The following is a 15552-nucleotide window of genomic DNA, read 5'->3' on the forward strand; positions in this document are numbered from 1 at the left end:
CAAATCCATATTTAGTGCTAAACTTACGGAAAATATTGGTATCCATAAAAGATTTAACACAATCAAACTTAGGTGTCATACCTGACTCCTTACCTTCGTCGAGGTCCCAATCTTTAGAGTTGCGTTTAATTCTATTTAATAAATTCCATCTGAATTCAATAGTCTTCATCATAAAAGAGGCAGCACAAGAAGTATCGAGCATGGTGTGATTGTTATCAGAAAGTCGAGCATAAAAACTTTGCATAATTACTTCTCTTGAGAGCTCATGATTGGGGCATGAATATAACATTGATTTAAGCCTCCCCGAAGCTTGAGCGATGCTTTCTCCTTCGCGAGGCCAAAAATTATATATATAATTGCGATCACGATGAACAAGATGCATAGGGTAATACTTTTGATGAAATTCCAATTTCAATCTTTTATAGTTCCATGATCTCATATAGTCACATAGCCTGTACCATGTCACTGCGTCTCCCTTCAAATATAAAGGGAAGGCCTTCTTCTTAACAACATCATCGGGTATACCTGCAAGCTTAAATAGTCCACAAACTTCATCCACATAGCATAGATGTTCATCAGGATGCTTTGTTCCATCTCCTGTAAAAATGTTAGCTAGCAGTTGTTTCATCATACCCGAAGGAATCTCAAAAGGAATTTCATTTTCAATAGGTTCAGTAGGTTGAGGAGCAACTATTTGCTCTACTGGACAGGGTGAAGATACCCCGAACAAGCCCATCAGACAATTACTTTCCATAGTAACAAGTGACAGAAAATTTCAGCACACTATATAAATTTTTCCTTACCAAATTCCACCTACCAAAGGCGCTTCACTCCCCGGCAACGGCGCCAGAAAAGAGTCTTGATGACCCACAAGTATAGGGGATCTATCGTAGTCCTTTCGATAAGTAAGAGTGTCGAACCCAACGAGGAGCAAAAGGAAATGATAAGCAGTTTTCAGCAAGGTATTCTCTGCAAGTACTGAAATAAGTGTAACAGATAGTTTTGTGATAAGATAAATTGTAACGAGCAACAAGTAACAAAAGTAAATAAAGTGCAGCAAGGTGGCCCAATCCTTTTTGTAGCAAAGGACAAGCCTGGACAAACTCTTATAATAGGAAAAGCGCTCCCGGGGACACATGGGAATATCGTCAAGCTAGTTTTCATCACGCTCATATGATTCGCGTTTGGTACTTTGATAATTTGATATGTGGGTGGACCGGTGCTTGGGTGTTCTTCTTACTTGAACAAGCATCCCACTTATGATTAACCTCTATTGCAAGCATCCGCAACTACAACAAAAGTATTATGGTAAACCTAACCATAGTATGAAACATATGGATCCAACTCAGCCCCTTACGAAGCAACGCATAAACTAGGGTTTAAGCTTCTGTCACTCTAGCAACCCATCATCTACTTATTACTTCCCAATGACTTCCTCTAGGCCCAAATAATGATGAAGTGTTATGTAGTCGACGTTCACATAACACCACTAGAGGCTAGACAACATACATCTTATCAAAATATTGAACGAATACCAAATTCACATGACTACTAATAGCAAGACTTCTCCCTTGTCCTCAGGAACAAACGTAATTACTCACAAAGCATATTCATGTTCATAATCAAAGGGGTAATAATATGCATAAAGGATCTGAACATATGATCTTCCACCAAATAAACCAACTAGCATCAACTACAAGGAGTAATCAACACTACTAGCACCCTATTAGCACCAATCCCGGACTTGGAGACAAGAATTGGATACAAGAGATGAACTAGGGTTTGGAGATGAGATGGTGCTGGTGAAGATGTTGATGGAGGTTGCCCTCTCCCGATGATAGGAGCGTTGGTGATGACGATGGTGATGATTTCCCCCTCCCGAAGGGAAGTGTCCCCGGCAGAATAGCTCTGCCGGAGCCCTAGATTGGTTCCGCCTCGTGGCGGCGGAGTCTCGTCCCGAAAGGTTGCCTTCTATTTTTTCTCATTGAAAGACTTCATATAGGAGAAGATGGGCGTCGGAGAGCCACCAGGGGGCCCACGAGGTAGGGGGCGCGCCCTAGGGGGGGCGCCCCCCACCCTCGTGAGCAGGGTGTTGGCCCCCTGGCCTTCATCTTTGGCGACGATTTTTTTTATTTATTTTAAGATATTCCATGGAGTTTCAGGACTTTTGGAGTTGCACAGAATAGGCCTTCAATATTTGCTCCTTTTCCAGCCCAGAATTCCAGGTGCCGGCATTCTCCCTCTTCATGTAAACCTTGTAAAATAAGAGAGAATAGCCATAAGTATTGTGACATAACGTGAAATAACAGCTCATAATGCAATAAATATTGATATAAAAGCATGATGCAAAATGGACGTATCACTTCTCCAATTAATTTCCTCTGCATGTAATTGAGGATGCATCATTGACCGTTCAACGTCTCGGGAACAACTACCCTCTCCCTCCTTGGCATTCAATCACCTATAGACCCGTCGACGATGAGGTGCCTATGGTGACTTCGTAAATTTCAAGATTATAGTATCGTGCATGTGTGCATTCATAGGGGTGAGTGTATGCACGTGTATATGAGCGCTTGCGTCTGTACTGTGTCAAAAAAATGTAAATGCGTGTCAAAAAGATACTAGTCAGTATACTCAATATTGTGCACCTTGGAGAGGAAAACGATACGTATTTATTTACGGTGCATATTCACTCATTTTGCTCCATATGTACTCCATCTCGGTGTAGTCTAGTCACTTGTTGAAATCTCTAGAAGGACAAATACTCCTTTCTGGTTTACAGGGCTATACTAGCAAGTAGTTGTACCGAAAATGCCGAACGGTGGACGAGCACTATGAGGACTTTATCCAGTCCGTCTGTTTTACACATTGGCCAGCTTCATCATGGTATTTGCGGGACTGTCCCCCCCGTAGACCATCCCCGCCCACGTATTCTGGTTGTCAGTGAGGGTGCTGTAGCGACAGAATCTAGCTTTCCGTTGATGTACCAGGTACACTCGAGCATGCGCATGCAGCAAAAAGAGAGTCGCCCATGTGGACTTGAATTTCGCCCTTGCACGTGACCCCCCGTCACTGTCATGCTTAAGTTTTGTATAGATAATCCTTCATTAACAGCATATTAGCGTGAGATGGACCAAATCCCTTCATTAACAGCATATTAGCGCGAGATGGACCAAATTTAACCAAAGAGCACCGGCTGTGAATTGTCAACGACTCTATGTTGTAGTAAATCAAAGGAGTTCGCCGTTGGAAAATGACAATACCCCACGAACTATCGTTATTAATCACAATTATGGCACCGATTTGGACATGGTTTCCCACCATGTTTCTGTGCCTCGGTAATTAAACACGTAATTTGTTTTTAGCAGCTAGACCGTGTAGTTTGTTGGTTAGGTCCGTGGATGCCCAGGTTCGCGATGGGCCGGATGGAACATCTGCCATCTCACTGTTGTCGTCACGTCTTGACGTGCAAAAAGTTGCGTGAGGGCCCACCACACATCAATTCTATCCGGGGGGACTAGCCATCTCACGCAATTAGTGCCTGTATGTTATATCAAACTAGATGACTCGTTACGCCAATGGCGCAAAGGCCGAAAGGGAGCCAAGTATTGTGAGAATATTTAGACACTTAAGTTGAAAAACAAATGTGGCCAACACTGCAGCAACCTCTACTTGAAAGCCGCCTTTTCTCACCGGATCTAACATAGATACATAATTCTTCAAGAGCAAATTTCAAAGAAAATATAAAACATGGAAGGCTTTAAGTTGTACTATTGAGACCATACCACCATATCTTCATTTAGTTTCTTTGGAAATCTAAAGGTCTAAGAGGATCATACATGTGAGAAGCTGTGAATCCACAACAAAAACCTAAACTAACTTCCAAACAGCTCAGATCTCTCGTTGTAGTGCGGGGATATGTCCTTAATCCTGCATCCACAACCCATAATTTTCCAACACCTAAATCCACGAAATCCAACCGAAGGAAATCATGGCAGAAAAATGTGTCGTGGCTTACATCTCCGAGAACTTCTTGGCATACTTCTGCATGTTGGACACAGCAATCCTCGCTGCGAGCTGCTGAAGAACCACACATGCACCTTCCTTCACCTTGCCCTTGGGGAGGAGGGGGGCAACACTTGCAGCGCCACGACAAGGCTTTGCAAACGCCGCCGGCGAGAGCGCGCAGCAGAGGGCGTTGAGAGTGGCAGCAGCCTTCGCCTCGGCGCGGGCATGGTGGCCATGCGACTCGAGGCAGCACACGAAGCGGTCGCGCTGGAGCACCACGCTATGCACAGATGTGTAGGCAAGTAACAAAGATTGGTCAAAGGGAAACAAATTATCCAAAAGAAGAAAGGTTTTATATATTTTCAACATACCCAGCCATAAAATCAGATGCTTCTTGATTAACAAAATGAACACACAATTAAGCGGGGCATAGAAGGTGTACAATTATGTACTGAAAAAAATCAGAGGGGTTAGATTATGTTCAAATGAGATAAATCATCAAGGTTCCAATGATAGAAAACTTTGGGCCCGATGCACTGATTAATGTTACAGCACACAGGCAAGCTAGACATCTACGTCTGGAGCGAATACTTTCTTCTTCCTATATATATGAGAAAAAACACGCGCATCAGACTTGAAAGCAAAACGAGCCTGGAAAAATTGATGTAGTGCAGAGGAGTAACAAATAAAGGAACACAAAAATTCCAGAAATTGTTCAGGGTCCTTTTTGTTCTGCAGACATTTTATTTTGTAGAATGGCACTGTTCACCATTTGGGGATCACTTATGTCTTGTGCGGACTTACGGTTGACATTTGCCATAAACATTTCTCAAGGATTCTTCACTTGTGTAATATGAAATCCTCGTTTCTGAGATAAACCGTGGATAACAGAATATACATAGAACCTGATTGGAGCAGAATATTTATTCTGAGGATGTTGCAAGACCGTAAGGTTCTGACTGTCCACTACCATGCCAAATACAGTATGAATGATAGTGTCTCCAGTATTTTGCCTAAATGAATTGTATGGTTTGAAACAGAGACAACTGAAAGAACAGTGCTAACCATGGCATCGCTGGGAGACTCGCGTTCATCCTCCAAATTGTCTGGTTTGGAGCAGCAACTGATCCGGGTTCGCACTGAAACACACATACACAAGAAAACATCTTCAACACCTAGTTCAGTAGAGATTTCTCTCCGTCTCTCCAAGAAAATAACATTCCCCTCAAGCAACCAATGAACAAGAACGATTCTACGTATCTGAAGAACGAAACCGGGATGGTGATAACATCAGAGGCTCCCAATTTGCAGCCCCGATATGAGCACCCCCCTCTCCTATACAGGTATAAAAGAACTCACCTCTGGCCGGCGGCCGGCGGCCGGTGGGCGGAGCTAAATGACCTACAAGATCTCTACTACCCGAAGTTTCTTAAATTATCACCAAATTAATACCTTTAACTAATTAAGGATGGAAAAGATTAAGCAAACATTAAGCTACAGAATCGTCTCCTGGATTGTTATGAGCATAAGAACCTGCTTTTTTTGCGATTTCAAATCTGATTTTTTTGTGGCAATACAATTCTAAGGCTGTAAATAAAAATTATTATACTATTGTCTGGTCAATTTAAGATCTATGCTGAATAGGTTGAAGTTCTGTCGGTACTACAAATCTCCACTTCTGGGGAAAGCAACAAACTTGGAATCACCAATGAAGATTCAAACAGGAAGACAACTGCATATTTAACTTTCATAAAAGCACTTCCTTATTTTGACCATTTATATATATCAAGTATATACACCATCGACTCAATTTCAGTCTTCTTTAATCTCCGGCGGCCGGTGGGCGGAGCTAAATGACCTACATGATCTCTACTACCCGAAGATTCTTAAATTATCACCAAATTAATACCTTTAACTAATTAAGGATGGAAAAGATTAAGCAAACATTAAGCTACAGAATCATCTCCTGGATTGTTATGAGCATAAGAACCTGCTTTTTTTGCGATTTCAAATCTGATTTTTTTGTGGCAATACAATTCTAAGGCCGTAAATAAAAATTATTATACTATTGTCTGGTCAATTTAAGATCTATGCTGAATATGTTGAAGTTCTGTCGGTACTACAAATCTCCACTTTTGGGGAAAGCAACAAACTTGGAATCACCAATGAAGATTCAAACAGGAAGACAACTGCATATTTAACTTTCATAAAAGCACTTCCTTATTTTAACCATTTATATATATCAAGTATATACACCATCGACTCAATTTCAGTCTTCTTTAATCTCTAACTGAACCAAATAACAAAAGCTTAAGCTTAAGCATCCACACACACAGAAAATGCAAAACAAATCTCACATAAAACTGTCCCAAGTCAGATACAGGGGAAACCAAGGTGAGATGATCATGTTTCTTATAAGAAACAATAACCATAGGTAAATACATACATTATTGCCCTGTCAGAAGGTACTTAGTTGTACTTCAAGTGGTACTGGGACATGAAACTAAGCCATTGAAATTTTTGAAACAGAATAGATGATAACACCAGTGTAGGCCATGAACAAAAATACAAAGAATATAATCAAGCATAACCCACCTCGACCGAAGCAACGGTTGATCAACAGCAGGAACCTGAACCTCATGATGCTACACCATATATCTATGGTTACCCTTTTTATTTCTCCCGCCTAACCTGAAGTAATTATCTGGACAAAATAGGGAGGCACACTTCAACTAATCAGTTCTTAGTAACTGTAGAATGCCCTGTATTAAAGGAAGTAAAATCAAGCATGTATATGCTCTAACTTTCATAACTGCATGTAAACTCAGCGATTAACTTTATATACCAAAGTGTACAATTCTCAAGTTTAGCTACAGAGACAAAAAGAGAGACAGAGGGCGTGCACCTGAAACCTGACGGAGTTTGCTTCGGCCTCCAATCCAGAACATAATCATCAACCATGCGCGCCTTCCCCATGTACTTCACAAGCATCTATAAAGATGGAATTGACATAAGCCATAAATCACAAGTTCTTGGCACCAACGGCAATAGGGTGTCATTTTAAACAATGTTCAGAATGATGGCTCTGATGAATCTTTTAATGCCTACAGCAGACAAATCTAAACTGAATTTTGTTTGTTTTTTCTGTAACTAAGAAGTTGGAAATTGACAATCATGTATATAGATCAAGGAAAAGTAGAGTAGAAAATGGACCACAATTATGCTAGCAGCAAAGTACTCTGGAAATGAAAAAAAAGAGAAACGCAAGTTAGATTATTCTCTGGAAATGAAAAAAAAGAGAAACGCAAGTTAGATTATTCCAGTCAAGTGATGCAAGTATATCTTTCAAGCATCGAAAAAATAGATACGAATCAAAAGAAGCTATCGCATCATCCTGGTCATTAACATTAGAACCATAATTCTGGATTTCTGAAGTTGCAAAATACTTCTGGAAGCTGTTGTATTGTTAATTCACATTTATCCTACAACATCCATACATCATACAAAAAATGGAGAAAGAAAAACCAATAAAAACCTGCTCGGAGGTAGTCATCATCAACAATTCTTGCTTCAGTAATGACAACCAACCAGCACATATATCCATCCATGATACATAAAGGGGGGAAGTAAATTACCTTGTATGAGAACAAATGAATTGTCAGGTTGCTGCAGCTGCCAAAAATGCTCCAGCTTAATACATGGATTCTGTCAATGCAACTCACATAGTCACCTGGGTACACATTAATAGACAAAAATAATGCATCAATTAAAAGGAGCCAAAACAAGCAGAGCAGATCACAAACAAAAAACAAATGAGAAATGTCACTGGAATATAAGTAAAATAAAGTAGTTGGCATTCATGTAAACAAATCTAAACAAGGATAAAATAAATCATAACATCAAATTGCAGGAACAAATGTGACTTTGCTTGAGACAGAGGTGAATTCACCTTATTCTTCTTCACCAAACTCTTCCTTGGGATTCTTCCTCTTCTCTTCTTTTACAGATCTGCACACATTGTTCTTACGAAAACAGAAGAAATCAAAATCAGATTACTGGAGAACTGGGGGGGAGGGGTCAAAGGGGAGAGGAAGATGGAGAGGATTTATATGTGCAGCCTAGATTCTCCAGACTCGCAGTCCTTCTCCCACCTCTGTCCTCCTCACCTCCCCAAGATCCGTCACACCCACCATAAAAACTACACACTGGAAGGAATCAGGAGGAAGAAGTTAAACAGGGTGGAGTTCCAAGGAGGCATTGAGCCGCTGCCTTTCATCATTTTTGTGGAGAAAAGTTGAGATAGTGCACGGGAGGGGAGGAGGCAACAACCCAGCTCGTGGAAGCCAGCGCGGAAGAGCCTGCGGGGGAGGGCGGTGGATTGAGGCGGCGCACAGGAGATAGCATCACCGGGATCCGGGGTCGAAGGAGCGACGGGCCATGGCAACACGGAAGGGGGAGATAGGGTGGGGGAGAGAGAGATAAATTAAGGGAAGGAGGAGGGGAGCAGGGGGTACCTACGCATGGGGAGGGGGAGGCTGACCGATGGCTCGAGCTCCACCTGCCATGGCGACAAGGAGAAGAGGGCTAGGAGGTCCCCGATGGCCGGCGCCTCTCTCCTCGCCGCTCCTTCCTCCAGCGCCGGCCTCCAGCTCCGGCCGACTGGCCCTGCTCCCCCTCGACTGCGACATCGGCGCCCGCCACCCTCTACCGCCCGCCCGCGCTCTCTCTCCCAGCCCGCGTTTTCCAGGCGAAGTCCATGGGGTGGCCGACGGATCCGGTGACCCATCGGAAGGAGGAGGAGGTGGTTGGAGGGAGCGGCGGTGGGTGAGGACGAGGGAGGGAGTAGCGAGGGGCGCGGGGCTGTGGATTGGGGCTAGGGTTAGGGAGCGGCGGCGGGTGAGGACGAGGGAGGGAGGGAGGGAGGAGCGAGGGGTGCGGGGCTGTGGATTGGGGCGCCGCTCTCTACCTCACGTGCTACGGTGTTTTTTTCCTTCGCGTGGTGCGTTGCACCCCCACGCGCGGCGCGATACGATGGGCTTTTTTCCCTCGCATGGTACCGTGCGCTCGATGCCTTCGTTGTGACTACCTACCCCTTCATCCTTTATAAGTTAGATGTCACAACATCTCCGAAACATCTGTACTATTCTACACTGCGCCCGTTAACCCACATAAGTGTTTTTATTGTGCTCTCATCATCAACTTGGACAGTATAATTGAATTCTTGATCGTTTGCCTTCATCTCTGCAAGTATGTCCATTGTCTTCCGGGCATCTGAATCAGACTGTTCTTTGTTCAGCTTGCAGCACAGCGTCTTCAATGACCTTTTTTGTAAATGGCACATTGTCAACTGATCCAAAAAAACTACCAACTATGCTAAAAACTTTTCCAAGGCTAACATTGTTTTCTCTCAGCTGCCTAACAAGATCTTTAGTGTAGCGATCAATGAGCCTGTGTGAAGGCCAGTGCATTTTCTCGCCGCAAGTACTTGAGAGAGAGTGGTTGTGAAGAAGCATGTGTTCTGAAATATACCATCCATTGTCATCCGACCTCAGTAGCCTAATCCTGGCAGCACAGCCGCACCTAGTTGATCTTGTATTCTCCCTCTCCGGTTTACCCTGCCAGTGAATCAAATGAAGTGCCGACTGCTGGGTTGACTACATTGCCATCTCATTTACTTATGAACGCCCTCATCGATAGTTCAAGAGCACTTTTCTGGTTAGGATTTAGCTCTCGCTCCGCAGGGGCTTTCCTTATCCTTACTCTGTCATGGTACAATTACAAGTTTAGTTATTCGCACGTAGTTGGAAAATCAAACCAGCTTGAACTACCGTATGTGACATTTCCATAACAGAGTGAAAACTAAGCCCCTGGTACTCTAAAGACAACAAAATTGCTAATTAAATTGAATGACCACTATCCGATATTGCCACAACAAAAAGAGCCACCATAAAATGGATTAGTCCATTATCCAACCCCATCCCTTTTCTTACGTCCGTTTCAATTACATAAGTTGAAGACACCCAAACAAATGTCCTTTGCCTTTATGACTACAACCATGATGCTAATATGAACATTTTCATCAGTATACAAAAACTTTGTACACTTCCAGAGCGAACACCCTGGCTAAAATTTAGGAACTAGATGAATCGACCGTAAATTCCTACATATAATACAGGTGGCGAGCCTGACATTACCGAAATAGGCTTACGCCCCGCTATATTGATATAGCAACCACCCGATACAACAATCCGATCCACGCTGGGGCAAACAGCACAAGCACGCCCAAAAGAAATAACAAGAGAAAATAAGAGAAGAAATGCCAACAACGCCGGATCGACGAAAGCTACGGCACACCGCGATCGTTGCGCCCACCGAAGATAACCACCACGCTCCAAAGCCACCGAGTTGCCGTGTACCAAGCACCACCTTCAAGAAGGAATGCGACGATGACGACGCTGCTGCCCGGACGAGTCCTAGGATTTCTCCCGGTACACGGAGGGTAGAGGGGGGAGAGGGTCACCCGACGCCCTTCAAGAAGGATGGTGGCGCCCGCAGGCGTCACCGCGTTGGTGCCGGCAAGACCCGACATGGATTTCTCCCGACCTCTCGCGCCCACCACCCAGGACCAACCTTCGGCTCCACCACACCCGCCGCCCACCAACATGCGCCAACAGTCACGAGGACACCGCCGTCGTCTCACCACGGCCAACGAAGCGAGGCCGGCCGGATCCAAACGAGACACCCGAAGACAAGGACCGGCAGCACCGCAGCCACGAGGGAGGGAACAACCTCCACCGGCTTAGGCGGTAGCAGACCGGGCATAGCAGCAGAGGCACACCAGACCCCCTGTCCGGCCAGGCCCTGCGTGGGCCCGTGAAGCTTCGCCACCGTGCTGCAGCAGTCGCGGCACAGCAGCCGCCGTCCCTGTCGCGAGGAGCTCGCCAGAAACCACCGGAGAACAACCCACTGCGGCCACCAGCAGGCCCGCCCCGACCCAGATCGGGCCCGTAGGGCCTAGATCTGGGCCAGCCGAGCGCCGCCGGCCGCCGCAGGCCATGGGCCGTCACCGCCACCAAGGGGCAACGCCTCCGCATCGCCGCCGTCCAGATCCGCGCCGAAACGCCGCCGGCCGAAGGGCTCCGCCGCCAGGACCGCTCATCCGAGCCGGGGTCCAGCGACGGGTGAAGAAGGAGGGCCGCCACCGCCGGACTGCGGGGCGCCGCGCGGGCAACGCCCGGCCGCGCCCGCCGGCGGCAGCGGCGAGGGGGAAGGGGGGCGGGGACTCGCGGGGAGGGGGAGGGGTGGGGAGCCGGCAGAGGTCTCCGGCACGGCGGATGTCGCCCTCGGCGACGCTGATAGATGCCTGGGACTCTATAGGGCGCGCAACAGCAGCACCCTCCATCTGCCCATGGCTAATCCCGCGTGCAAAAAAGGGGACCAAGTAATCTTAGCAATCCGCAACGACTACATCCAATAAACAAGCGGATCTAATCAAACCTTGGCCTAGAGGGAGATTAAGTTGCAGTTTAATTACCTCTTTTCTGAATCGCCCTCCGGCGACACGAACAGGTCCATGGAGCCCTATCCAAGCTCTCGATCCGGAGGAAGAAGAGGAGGTGTAGAGAAGAGCAGCAGGCGTCGCTTGGATCTTGGTCGCTCAGTCTCGACCCCGAGGAAGAAGACGAGCTGGACAGAGGAGCAGCAGTCGTCGCTTCGACCTGGGTCGTCACCGACGGACCAACCCTGCTTTTGATTAATGAATAGCTGAACAGTTTTGTGTGGACAAGCTGTCCCACCACTTTGGTCACGTGATCTTGCAAATGCACCAAACGAGCTGCACCAGTACCACGTCGCGCTGTTCGCTGCTCCAGCCTCAAAAGCACGAAACATTTGTTCCAAAGCAATACGCCTAAGGACCCTACCACCTATCACTAGCGATAGAGCATGGGGGACAGCGACTTGACGTTTGCTCATCTCCAGGAATCCACCTGCGGCCAAGATTAAGTCCACACAAGCCCGCGTCACCGAAAAGTTGCTTCCGTAGTTGTACGTACTAGTATAATAGTGGGCTCACATAGCAATTTTGTCTCATGCAAGAGTCTGGCTGTATGCGTGCTCCAATGTTCGCAACTGCAACGTTCGGTTTGCGCTTGGCTCTTCGCCTCTTCGAAAAGACGAACAATGATGTTACTACTACTGCTTCTACAGTATCGAATCCACTGCTGCATGTCCGTCCACCGCGAGCGGGACTGATAGCTTGTTGTAGAAGTACTACTAAGCAAAAACCTGTCCTCGTTTGCGAGCAACCTCTCGCATGGGCGAGGGAGAAGGCGTGTAGTAGTAAAATCAAGCTTCTCCTCGTTGTACGAGTTGACGCGACACATCATAGCACTGGCCCCACATGCTTGCCTCTAAACTTGGCTGAAAGACCCGCAGTGTACAATATATTTACTGCAACCTCTAACATTTACCCACCACAAATTGAAATATATGTGGCCGTATGCATCGTTCTGATGCAGAGGCCAGGGAGTCCCCCCTTTTCGAAAGAAAAACAAATTAAAATATATATTTCTATCTTGACCAGATGAGCGTGCAAACTACAATCACCAGGGTGACAGGTAGGGCCAGAAGACTATTTTAATTTTTTTTAAAAACTTCAAGACGGCCACATAGCATGGAGCCGACGCCAATGATTTTAAGCTTACAGGCACGGTACACGCTATCCTAGACTACTCTACACATGAAACTGCCACATGAGCGTCCGGGCTGCACTTGGCTCTTCGCCTCTTCGGGAAGTCAAACAATGATGGAGTACTACTGCACTGGAGGAGTACTACAATATGCTTCTGGCCATCTGACACCGATTGAACTGCTGCATGTCCACCGCGTGCGGGAGGGAGAGCGTGTAGTGAAAGCTTCTCCTAGTCTTGCCAGCCACCACGCTCATGGGCGAGGGAGGGACGCTCCTGCCTTTGCGTGTATGACAGGTGGGCCCGACAGGTGGGTGGCCAACCTGTCATACAGTCAAAGGCAGGTGCAATTAAGTCCGCGAGGGAGAGGATAATCAAACTTCTTGTTGATGTACGAGTTGACGCGACACATCAAAGCACCTCACTCGATATATTTCAATAATTTGTGTTTACCGATGCATTAATTACAATGCATGCATGCATGCGTGACTCTCCTTTTGATAAATATGTGACGGTAAAGCTTTGTAATGCCCCGGCCCAAGTCGAGAGATGGTTGTGCATGAGGAGGGCGAGATCATGCAGACCGAACATGACCCGACGATGGAGCTCTCTAAGATCTCGATGGACCTCACCGTGCTCCAATGCCCCTTGTGCCTACGCCCCTTGACGCCTCCAGTGTATGAGGTTCGAATACACCTCGTCCGTTCAACTGATTGAGCAAGGTGCAGGTTTCTTGATTGATGTGTTGTTCGATTGATTTCTGTAGTGCAAGGGAGGGCACCTAGCCTGCGCGGACTGCCGCGTCAAGCGCCCCGGGAACCAGCGGCAGTGCCAGAAGTGCGAGCGTGGCGGTGGCTTCAACGTGCAGAACACAACGGTGGACTCCGTCCTTTCGTCGGTGAGGGTGGAGTGCCCGCACGAAGGCTGTGGGCTCTACGTCACTTACCACAAGCTCGCCGATCACCAGAATGTGTGTCCGCTCGCGCCCTGCAAATGCCCCGTGCCCGTCTGCGGCCACGAAGGCCCGCCGCCGGCGCTCTACCACCACATCAGCACCACGCATCCCATGCCTATGCACAAGATCCAGTACGGCAAGGTGCTCCAGCTGCAAGTGCCACTGTCGGAGCCATGACTCTTGCTGTCCGCGGAGGAGGACGGCCGCACGTTTTTCTTGGTCGGCGGCGTGCTCGACATCGGCGCGCCTATCGCCATGTCGGTCATCTACATCAGAGCGGGGGCGTCCCTACTGCCGCACTACATGGCCAAGCTGTGGGCGAACGGCCCGCCGGGGGAACCAAAAGGCATGACCGACGCCGTCAAGGTGGAAATGGAGGTGACAAGCAGCAAGGATCCCAGCGACGTTGACATGCAGGAGCTGACCTTCTTCACAGTTCCGCCCAAGCTGCTGGCCGGGGCTAAGCTGGTGTCCCTCCACATTCAGATTGACAAGCTCACATCTTGAATGTTTCTACAGTGCCTTCTATTTATCTTAGTAATATGCTAATATAGGGATTACCTCGGTCTACTTTAGCTTAAGAAATAGTGGGTTTTGGTGGCGATGCAACAATTACTTCAATATCAGATTAGTAATTTCCAACAGTCGAACGAATATTTTGTGTCTGTTGGATATAAAGTTCCTTTGGGTAAGAAGTACTACTTGTCATCAAAATGGATAAAAGGAGATGTATGCAGACGTATTTTAGTTCTAGATAAGTCCCTTTTTATCCATTTTGATGACAAGCACTCCCTCTGTTCCACAATACATGCCTTCCATTTGTCAAAATATAGATGTATCTAGACATGTTTTAGTATATAGGTCCATCCATGATAGAGCCAATCTGATGGTTGAGAACACTACAATTCGTAGCTACAGATGCGTGTGTGACTCCCAGATGCAGAGGCCGGGGGTCATCATTCTCCTTTTCAAGAAAAACAGACGCGTGTGTGAGAGGACGAGTGCATGCGTGCACCTCTTCTCTTCATGTATAACGTACTTCCTGTATAATGTACTAAACTCAGGGTACAAGTTTTTGTGGGTGGCACGATGGTGCGTGCGAGAAGTCCCGAGAGATAGGTTTAATGCGTCTGAAAAAAAGACTAGCCTAGAGCTCGCCACGCGGCTATTCCTGTCGAACGCCCCATTAACCGTAAGATATGTATACGACGGTGTCAGTTATTGCACGTACACAACAATAGAAAAAGAACTACTCCATCCGGGAATAGTGCCACACTTCAAAACTAGAACCGTCAATAAATTTTGAGCTTGCATCTCGTCACATTCCAAATTACTCCATGCTATATTGAATTGCAAAACCGTTCACACCGATCACAACCTAAATGGTTTCCCACTTAGGAGTGTATTAGTACCACGCTATATTGAATTGCAAACCTGTTCACACCGATCACAACCTAAACAGTTTCCCACTTAGGAGCGTATTAGTACTCGGTTATAAATACTAGTATGCCAAGATGATTGCACATTCCTCCTCAACTCCTCATCCACAAAAACAAACAAGTCATTCAGCATCCTTCCCTTGCGTCTCCCATGGCCAGTGTGAGTTCTGGGTCGAGAGATTGCCACCAGGGAGAGGCGAGCATGGAAGTGGAAGCACGAGAGATGTCCCGCCTCGCTGCAAAAGCAGCCGACATGTCCCGCCGCACAGAAGTAGCAGCACAGAGGTCCCACCGCGCCGCTGAAGCAACACGGAGGTCCCGCCACGCCGTCGATGCAGCAGACTAGTCCGGCCGCGCCGCGGAAGCAGCAGAGATGTCCCGCCGCATCGTGAATGCGGAAGAGATGTCCCACCACGCCGCGGCAGCCTGGGAAAATTTCTCGCGGGCAGGCGACGACTGT

The 15552-nt window shown here is 46.9% G+C and overlaps 1 protein-coding gene across 7 annotated transcripts; it reads right to left on the bottom strand.

Annotated features, from left to right (window-relative positions):
* Window positions 1–3660: 3660 nt before the first annotated feature.
* LOC119338024 (insulin-like growth factor-binding protein 6) lies at window positions 3661–11825 on the bottom strand. 7 transcript variants are annotated; one of them, XR_005163745.1, is made up of 9 exons: window positions 11543–11812; window positions 8523–9769; window positions 7958–8030; window positions 7644–7738; window positions 6914–6999; window positions 6604–6712; window positions 5074–5147; window positions 4380–4609; window positions 3661–4288 (listed from the first exon to the last, which is right to left on the bottom strand). XR_005163745.1 is itself a non-coding variant. In XM_037610312.1 (2 exons), the coding sequence occupies exons 1-2, from the start codon at window positions 11581–11583 to the stop codon at window positions 11072–11074; spliced, it is 396 nt and encodes a 131-aa protein (XP_037466209.1). In that variant the 5' UTR covers window positions 11584–11825; the 3' UTR covers window positions 10199–11071. The 7 variants fall into 7 exon arrangements, 2 of the variants coding, with proteins under 2 accessions (XP_037466209.1, XP_037466210.1); XR_005163747.1 differs by having other exon boundaries at window positions 4380–5147; window positions 8527–9769; window positions 11543–11813; XR_005163744.1 differs by having other exon boundaries at window positions 4380–5147.
* Window positions 11826–15552: the final 3727 nt, after the last annotated feature.

This window comes from Triticum dicoccoides, chromosome 7B, assembly GCF_002162155.2.
Source record: "Triticum dicoccoides isolate Atlit2015 ecotype Zavitan chromosome 7B, WEW_v2.0, whole genome shotgun sequence".
NCBI lineage: Eukaryota > Viridiplantae > Streptophyta > Magnoliopsida > Poales > Poaceae > Triticum > Triticum dicoccoides.